This window comes from Trachemys scripta, chromosome 1 (genome assembly GCF_013100865.1).
Source record: "Trachemys scripta elegans isolate TJP31775 chromosome 1, CAS_Tse_1.0, whole genome shotgun sequence".
NCBI classification, from domain to species: Eukaryota; Metazoa; Chordata; order Testudines; family Emydidae; genus Trachemys; species Trachemys scripta.
Genome location: NC_048298.1, coordinates 298,002,000 through 298,012,031, shown reverse-complemented (window position 1 = coordinate 298,012,031; position 10,032 = coordinate 298,002,000). Strand labels below are relative to the sequence as shown.

Here is a 10,032-nt window from a genome sequence, read left to right as displayed (position 1 = left end):
GTGAGGTTCTTACCCACGAAAGCTTATGCTCCCAATACTTCTGTTAGTCTCAAAGGTGCCACAGGACCCTCTGTTGCTTTTTACTTCCATAGTTCTACATAAATATCACTATCTACTTGCTTATTATGGGCCTGTTCCAAAGTCTGTTGAAGGCAATTGGTGTCTCTTTGGTCAGGGCTTATACCATCTCACAGACAAAGAAACAAAGTGAAATTAATGCTACTGATTAGAAAAGGGCCCAGACTAAAACTCCAGATCTGAACAGTCCTGAAATTTGGGGACATTCAGATGTGGATTCAAATTTTAGCCCTGATCTACAACTAGTTAAATTCAATGGAAAGACTCCCAAGGGACTTCAGCTCTTCTTAAACAGTGAATGAACAAAATAATGCAGATAACATGCTAGTAGAAAATAGTGATGGGACTCCGATTCTTGATCTTGAATACTCAGTCATATTGTATTGGGAACACTTGCCAGTCTTATTGTTAAAGATTTACAGTTGTGATGCATTATATTTATAGACTGTATTTAATTTAAAATAAAAATACAATGAAGATTTTAATGATAAATAGTAAGCCTTGTGGTAAAGAATTGAAGCAAGAATATGCTGTAATATAAACAATAGCTACTTACTTCAGTTTTGGGTCGTGCTCCAGTTGACACTGAGCTTGGCAAACCATCTAAATCTTGGTAGCCTGCCCTCTTATTCCCACAGATTCCCTTTCTCTGATGATCTCTGTGAAGAAGGCCTGTCTCCACCTTAACAGGGCACTGTAAGGGGATAAATGAGTCCTTTAATTAAAAAAAGTAATAAATCTTTTAAAAATGCAAACAAAGACAAAAATACAATTGAGATTGTGTCCATTAAGTTTATATGATGTACAGTGTAAGTCAGGCCTGAAAGGTTATTTTTTTTATTTTCATTTTTTGCAGCTGTTTATATTTTATTATATTAGGAATTCAGATCTTGTCTGCACTGTTTTTTCTGGAAGCCTCTGTGGAGAGCTAGTAGGATTACATATGACATCATAAACACTAAGCAAATGAAACCTGATATTTTGAGAGGGGAAAGTTACTTTTATTCAAATTGTTTAAAATTGTTTCCCCCCGCCCACATCCACTTACTGTAACTCAAACATCCTACGAACAGTTAGGAGAAAATCTCTTTTTGTTAAAGAATCATCATCCATGCTACTTCAAATTAGAGACTTAGGCCTGGTCCCCACTAAGCCCCCACTTCGGACTAAGGTACGCAAATTCAGCTACGTTAATAACGTAGCTGAATTCGAAGTACCTTAGTCCGAACTTACCGCGGGTCCAGACGCGGCAGGAAGGCTCCCCTGTCGATGCCGCGTACTCCTCTCAGCGAGCTGGAGTACCGGCGTCGACGGCGAGCACTTCCGGGATCGATCCGGGATCGATTTATCGGGTCTTAACCAGACGCGATAAATCGATCCCAGAACATCGATTGCCTGCCGCTGGACCCTCCGGTAAGTGAAGACGTACCCTAAGAATGCTCCTAATCCACTTCTTTAGCTCCTTTGAGGACTAAGAAACCTACATCAAAACCACAACAGGCCAGATTTGACACTCTTGGCAATTCTGAAGTACAAAAACAGCTTGTAATTCCCAGCTGCCACAGGACATAGCTCCTCTCCTGTCTTCTCCCTGCAGAAACTGCACAGATTCCACTGGTTGTGCATTCACTGTGCCCTTTTAAGTTACCTCCACCTTTTCCATAACAGCCTATTTACAGCACCAACAACACTTTCTGACCATCTCCCCAGGACCTGAGGAGGCTCCAGAGGCTTTTTCTGGAAGCCTCTGTGGAGAGCTAGTAGGATTACATATGACATCATAAACACTAAGCAAATGAAATCTGATATTTTGAGAGGGGAAAGTTACTTTTATTCAAATTGTTTAAAATTGTTTGAGAGGTAGGTAGGTTGATCGATCGGTCTGTCTCAAGGCCTCTGAGCTCAACTAGCCCTGGTCCCCTCTCTTTCTGGCACTTCCTTCCTTTCCCTTTATCAGCCCTGGGCTGATAGGTTAATTGGCTCCTTAGCCCATCCATCCAGCCAACCTGATTCTCTATATAGGTTTCACTCTATATGCATCCGAAGAAGTGGGTTGTAGCCCACGAAAGCTTATGCTCTAATAAATTTGTTAGTCTCTAAGGTGCCACAAGTACTCCTGTTTTTTTTCCTGATTCTCTAATTACCTCCATCAGATTTCTCAAGGGGAACATAATTAACATCTCAGAGATCAGAGTGCAGGCTCATCTGTTCGTTCTCTGCACTCTGTCACAACAGCCCCCACACACATTTAAAAAAACTTTTCTAGTTGTCTTCTTGTTACAACATAGAAAAATAAATACAAATCTATCTGGAACATTAAGGGTTTAAAATAAAAAAATTAAAGAAATGCAACAATTTATGTTCCAATAACAATGTTAACTTAGCCACACACCACATATATAGTATGTTCTGTTCCAGATTTTCTCGTTATGTGTATGCTGAAAAATGTCTACCTTAAATAATACAAAATGGGCTAATATGAATTGCTATAATCTAAAGATTTCCATTTCCTGATTTATTATTTTAACTCTGCATCTTCGATACTGCAGCAACAATTGTATTTTTGCAATGAAAATAAAGTTATTTGTGTTTATAAATAATTAATATACAATCCACATTTGGTTGATTTTGATAGTTTTAAAACTATATGTGAAATACATATATATTTTTATTTAAAATGCTATTTGCTATAGTTATTCATTAAGGGCCAGATAGAAAGTTTACTTTCAGCTTATAAGTAGGGGTAGCACATAGCTATACTGCACCAAGAACAAAGTTAGGAGAGAACTGAGTCTTAAAATCAGCTCATTCTCTGGCTCCCCACTGGCTTTAGGGGGCAGTAACCTACTGCTAGTCTAAGCCAGTAATGGATTATTTCCTCTGGTACATTTGTGGGGCTGGAGGGTGGTGTGTTGTAGGGTTGGAGCAATGAAAGCCAACAACGGACCAGAATTTAGTGTTTAATGCATTGTCATTTTGAGAGAATTAAGAAAAATATATAATTTGAAGGCAGAGTTTTGTTTTATTGAAAATTCTATCTGTGAAATTAAAATCAGACAGTATTATTTATATATTTTTTCTGTTTCTCCTATATCAGTACTATATTCATGACTGATATGAGACTATAAAAACTCACAGATGGGATTCACAGTTCTCAAATCTGGTGTTTTTTTCTACTAAAACACAAGATATTGGAAATAACATGGAAACTAGACAAATTGTTTCAGCAGTAGTGGAAGATACCGTGCACAGCAAAACTTCTTTGCTGCTGTTTTGTTATCCACAGTATCTTCCACTAATGTTATACTTCATGTACAAATGTAGGAAATGCTGAAAAATATTTTCCAGGGGGAAAATGTACAAGTTTTAGAGGAGCTGTACTACTAATTGCAGTTTTCCAAAACTAGTGAACTTTCAGCTGAAAGCTAGACCATTTTTGAGTGGTGGTACTTGCAGCATGTAAAAAATAAAAGGGTCTGAGAGAAAATTTTTCAGCGAAGAATGTGATGCCTGGTGAACTTTTTTCCCTCCCCTCATACTTCTATTGATCAGACTCTGAGTCCTATTCCCTGTGCCATTTCCCCATGTGAAACTGACTAACAGCAACTTGCAGCTTGCACAGATGCAAAACAGGGCATGACAAATGAAAAATTGTTAACATTTTCTTTTTTAAAATAATTTTAAATTTTTAGAACATAGTTTACATATAAATCCTCATGTAAATATGGTCAGCGCTGAAAAATGCTGCTAACCATTTCATCCCCCGTGATCCTACATATAATTCATTAGCAGTGTGTATTGTTTTCTATATATGGTAAGATTTACTTCTCCCACACAAAAATTCGATGTAACAGAGTATTATTCATGAAATATATATGTGAGAAAGGAAGACCTAGAGAATCACAAACAATCACAGAGTTCTTCAATTAACAGATAAATACACTTCACAAAACAGTGGCCTGATTCAACTACATGATCATATCATGAACTATACTCCTGAGACAGCATCTGCTGTGCAAAATAAATGTTCTGTCATTTGTTAAAAATGTTCCACTTCTTCAAGAGAGCAAACTTCAGACTAGCCACTCCAACAACCATGCTGTTATGTATACAGTATAGTCACCTGCCTCTGAGATCTTGTATTTGTGATTTGCCCCATTAAGTAAGTAAAATCAGTTTATTTATGTCTGAATATTTGTAACATCATAGTGGAATTTTCAGAAGCTTTCTCAATCCATCACTAGCTTCAAGCTCTCAGCAGCTGCCCTCCCAGGGATCTGCTGCACACCATCTATCCATCTCCTCGCTGGTCGTCCCCCACTACGATGACCCACCACCATTCCTTCCATGATAATTTTCTCACCCTCTATGCCTGATGTGACCAACGAACATAAGTTTGCACCTGTTGATTTCAGACACCAGGGTCTGTTTCTCTATAGTAATATTTCTGACACAAGCATTTGTCTTTTTTTTCAGTCCAAGAGATATGCAAGCATCTTTGTCAGCACCACATCTCAAAGGCTTCAATTTTCTCTTGTCAGCACCATAAATTCCCCACGATCCACATGCATAAGTTGCAATGGAAAAAAATAAAGTTTTTACCAGTTAAACCTTTGTACATTTCAAGATGCCATGGTTTTCCCAAACTTTCACAAGGGAGGCCAAATCATTCCTAGATTTCTGCCAATTTCTTCGGAACAGGCTCTTTGTTGGATAGGATCTCAGGTAACTGAATTCATCTACTGCCTCTACTACCTGACCATTAATTGTTATGTCCATTTGCTTCTTGTTTTTGTTAATTGTGTCAACATGCATGCATTTCATTTCTGCCTGATTCAGGGATAGTCCATAATCCTCACCCGTTTTTACACACTCCAACTTTTGTTGAACTGCATCAGTCGTAGCAAAGAGTGTCACATCATTGGCATAGCTGACATTGGTTAAGAGGTGTCCACCAACAGAAATTTCAGCTCCTACCATTTGTCATAAACTTCTAGGTCTTGTCTCATAATAATTTCTGTGTACATGTTGAAAAGGCTGGGGACAGAAGACACGCTTGTCTCACACCCTGCTCAGTGAAAAATCACTTGCTGTCACCTGCGTTGCAGATGCTAGAGACTTGCGAACGAGTTCAATGAGAATCCCCACGTTTGCCAATATTCAGCATGTGACATGAGCAGGCCAGATGCCAGCTCTTGCCCAGGCTGCAGGCATTAGCTAAGAACTGACAACCTCATAGCTGGAGACCAGACCAGTTCACCTGTATGTTAGTTTTGCTCAAAATAGGTATTATTCTTATAAACATGTACTTAGTATTTAGACTCCATGAAATGCTTTTAAGTTGCTGCATGCATTAATCTCACTTGTAATGGCAATATTCCATGCTATAAGAAAATATGTAAGTTTTGCTTTATAACTTTAAAAATGTTTGCTGTGAATTTATGAACACAGGCAAGGGAATTGTTGTCTCCACCCCCGACCCAGAAGGACTATCAAAATCACACGGGCCATCAAGGAACATTGCAACACAAAGGCCTTGATAATGGCCCTATTGCACCTTGGAAATGCTACCAGTGCAAGGAAGCTCGTCCTGTGGACTTGGAAGCTGAATGAAGGAAATAAAACAAAATCACAGGAAAACTTTCCATCTCTTTACTGTTTGAACTCTCACAAGGCCAGAGACACCAAACTGAAGCCAGAGATCCCCAGGGGTTATCTCCTGGGTCTGCCCTGAAAGACACTTTGAACTGACAGTTCACTACAACTCTGTCACTCTCAGGATTTAGGTTTCAGAGTAACAGCCGATAACTCATTTGTGTGTATATGTTTGCTTGCTTTAACCTGTAAATAACTCATCTCTTTTTCCTAGCTAATAACCCTTTAGATAGTTTATTACAGGATTGACTATTGCATTGCTTTGGTGTAAGATCTAGGGTATCAGTTGACCTGGGGTAAATGACTAGTCTCTGGGGATTGGAAGCAACCTGAATATTGTGTGATTATTTTGGTGTAAGTGACTGTAGTGGGGTAGTCACCCCGCTCCTGCCCTGAAGGGCTTAAAACAGCCCTGGGAGAGGACTGTGGCGGGGGGAAGCTAGGCTTACTGGGGGAAGCAGCCACAGGTGGTGCCACGCCCCAATCAGGCCATAGCTGGCCCTATAAGAGGGCGGAGGGCCAGAAGCTGTAGAAGAGACACTCTCTCTCTAGCTTCTGGAGAGAGAGAAGGACCTGGCTGCCTGGGAAGCTGAGAAGGGTATCTAGGGTGCAGCAGTGCTGGGGAAGGGCAGAGGGAGCTCCAGCCTAGCAAAGCCCCAGACTGCAGGCCAAGCTAAGGGTCCACAAAAGGGTACTAGAGCTGCAGAGGGGCAGCCCAGATACAGGCAGAGGCAGCTGGTCCAACCCCCCCTTGCCGATGATGAGTGGTTTACAAACTGCCGTCTGCCCCAGGAAGCAGGAGCTAGATGATGACTGGTAGTAGCCACTGAGGCAAGGTGGGGATAAGGGGTTGGGGGTTCCCCTGGGAGGGGAGACCCAGAGTGAGGGGGTACTGCGGTGGGCAGAACTCCTGGACAAAGGGCACGGGGGTCTGGGAAGGACACGGGGCCAACGGCAGGCGAGACACCAGCCTGCAGAGGGCGATCCGGGCTGGAAGAGCTAATTCCTGAGACGACCAGCAGGAGATGCCGTGCTGGTGAGTTGTCACGCCACAGTGACCATTTATCACTAAATCTAGTTTTCCTGACTGGCAAGATAGACTTGAGAGTGTAAGGGGACTGTCTGAGACTCAATGGTAAAACTGTTATAGTGATGGGGGAGTTCACATTTGCCACTGATTTGGTAAAATTTAATTATAGAACATACCACCAGTTGGGGTGTCTGTCTGCCCTAAGGTAGGCACTCGGGGTTGTGAACTACTCTAGACAGCATGACACTCCAAACATGGTCATGTAATACATATTAAATGCTTTTGAGTCGTCAATGAAACCCATGATCAATGGGTCATTAAAATCCCTGTATTTTTCAATGATGAGACAGATGTTAGTGATTTGATCACACGTACCTCATCCCTCTCTGAAACCAGTTTGCTGTGATGGCACTTCTGTTTCTAACATTAGCATCATATGATCCTGGACTATGTGAAGCAGTACTTTTCTCACCTGAGATATCAGGGAGATAATACGACCGTTACGATTCTTTCTTTTGTCTCTTTTCTTTAGTAAGAGCAGAAGGATTCCCTCTTCCAGTCATCTGGCTAATTTCCTTCAAATTTTGCATGTGACACTACTCCTGGGGGAATTCTGTGCCACTATGCATGTGCAGAATTTATGTCCCCCACAGATTTCTTTGCTGCAGAAAGATGACTTTCTGATGGGGAAGCAAAGGGAAGCCACAAGAGCAGTCATGCATCCCTCCCCAGCAGTCTCAGGGCAACTGGCAGAGAGGTAAATCATTGTGGGGCAGGGAGCAAGACTGGGGAAGACCTGGTGGGTGGCTTCTACCCTGCGCCGGACTCAGCTGCTAGTCCCAGCCTGCTCTGAGGAGGATGGGACTTCCTCTTTCCCTGCACGGCACCCAGGGGCATGTCAGACCCACCCCCAGATTTCTCCCTTGGCTGTAGGAAGCTCTGCAAACTCCCCCCCGCCCCATGCTTCCTGCACCCATTGCTTCTCAGCTTCAGGGGGAGGGATCCCAGTACAGGGACCTGCTCCCCCATTCACCCAACCCCCATGCATCCAGGCCCCCTCGTACCCAGACTCTCCCACTAAGCCTCACCCCCACCCCGCACTCAGAACCCCCCGATGAGCCCCACTCCCCCTGCACCTGGACCACCCCAACAAGCCATCCGCACCTGGATCTCCACCTTAGCTAGCTCCAACCAGCTGCACTTGGATCCCCACCCCACTGAGCCCCACTCCCCCAGCATCTGGACTCCCTACTGAGCCCCCCACACCTCCCTTCTGCGCTCTATCCCCCCAAACCAAGATGAACCCCCCTGCTGAGCCCCAACCACCTTCACCTGGACCCCACTGCAGAGTCCCATTACTGTTGCATCCAGATCCCTCCTGCGCCTTGATCCCCCACTGAGCCACCCACAGCTGGATCCTCTCACACTAAGCCCCTCCACACTTGGATCCTGCCTTGCTGAGCCTGCCTGTCCACACCTGGTGCACCTGGCACGCAGGGGCAGGGCCCTGGGATGTTTCTGGGGCAGGCCCGGACAAATAAAATGTGCAGAATTGTAAAATATTGTGCACAGAATTTTTAAATTTTTGGCGCAGAATGCCCTCAGGAATAATGTGAGATCAATACCACAGTCACCAAATCACTTAACAATTCTGCTGGTACGCTGTCTACCCCTGCTGTTTTCACAGGCTTCATTTTCATAACAGCATGCACCACTTTCTCTTGCAGGATTGATGGCTCCTGTTTCATACTCTCCTTTCCATATTCTCTCCTCTCGTGCTGTATTGCAAATGGCTTTGATTGGCACAGTAATCTCTTCACCAGCATTTGATTACATCACCTTCAGTGAGGACTTTGCCATCATGATCTTTTATGTTTGATTGCAGAGAACTTTTCGGAAAGAACTCTGACCACTGTGAACATACCTTTTGTATTATTTGTCTTTAATTCTCAAGTTCTGTGCATTTTGCCCTTATGTATTCACTTTTGTCTTGTCTAGTCTAACTTTGGATCTGTCTGTTCAGTTCCTTCTGCTCTCCCCTACATTTTTCAGTGTCCAAGCCATTCTCTTTCACTCTGCGTCATTTTTTCACCAGCCAACACTGACCTTTTGGATTGGGTGCTTTGGTGCCCTCAAGCATGATAGTTTCCATTTTGTCTCTAAGTTTATTCAGGGTGTTGCATGTTTTCACTGATGACAATGCAGGTTGTTCAGGTTTCCTTTGAGGGGGAGTACTGAAATGTCAGGTATGGAGTGATCATTTTGTGTAAAGTGTTTGTCCATGGATGATATCATAGAAAAATGATAAAAGACAAACACCTGATCACTAGAGACCCAGGTGGATACAAAATTTGTATCCACATCTGATCCGCAAACATGATCCGTGGATAAAAAGGGGATATCTACCGATTTGCAGGGCTCTAGATATAAAATTTGGATCCGCATCCATCCCTGATCTGCAAACGTGGTCCACGGACATCCGCAAATTTGCAATGCTATACATATCACCCAAGGGCAAACCCTTTTCACAAAACAATCATTCCATATCTGACCTCTGAGTCCTTGTCTTCAAGGAAACCATCACAACACCATCAACAGATGAGCTTGGGAGCTTAAATTCATAACTTTGCTGGACACTAAAAATCATGGTCTAAACAAAGACACTGGATTTATGGCTTATTACAACAATCTGTAACCTATTAATCCACCTCTTTTGTGTTATGACTGCATAGGTGTTAACTGGCCACTTCACTTTAAAAGGTCTCTTATGTGTTAACTATTTATACTAAACAATCTGTTCCACCTTTTATTTAGCTGTGAGATTATGACCAGGTCTACACTATAGACTTATATCAGTTAACTACAAAAATCCATAGCCCTTAGCAACATAGTTATACCGACCTAACCCCCAGTGTGGACAGCGCTATGTCAGTTGGGATAGCTTCTCCCGTTTACATAGCTGGCCCATTGCCAGGGTATCTACTTCATCCTTATCCTCTATCTCTCAATGGCTTGAAGACTGTTGAAGAGACTGGGCAAGTACAATGGGAGATGGGAGTATGGGAGCTGGAGGTAACCAGCAAAAAGGGTGAGGGAAATATGATTTTATGTTTCAGAGTAGCAGCCGTGTTAGTCTGTATCCGCAAAAAGAAGAACAGGAGTACTTGTGGCACCTTAGAGACTAACAAATTTATTAGAGCATAAGCTTTCGTGGACTACAGCCCACTTCTTCGGATGCATCCGAAGAAGTGGGCTGTAGTCCACGAAAG

The 10,032-nt window shown here is 42.8% G+C and overlaps 1 protein-coding gene across 4 annotated transcripts in view; it reads right to left on the bottom strand.

The window, feature by feature from the left end:
- STARD13 (StAR related lipid transfer domain containing 13) overlaps positions 1 to 10,032 on the bottom strand; it is a 457,620-nt gene that overhangs the window by 313,724 nt on the left and 133,864 nt on the right. For all 4 annotated transcript variants that reach the window (XM_034758637.1, XM_034758638.1, XM_034758636.1 and 1 more), the window contains exon 4: positions 635 to 772. In XM_034758637.1, coding sequence (XP_034614528.1) covers positions 635 to 772 — 138 coding nt within the window. The remainder of the gene's footprint in view (positions 1 to 634; positions 773 to 10,032) is intronic.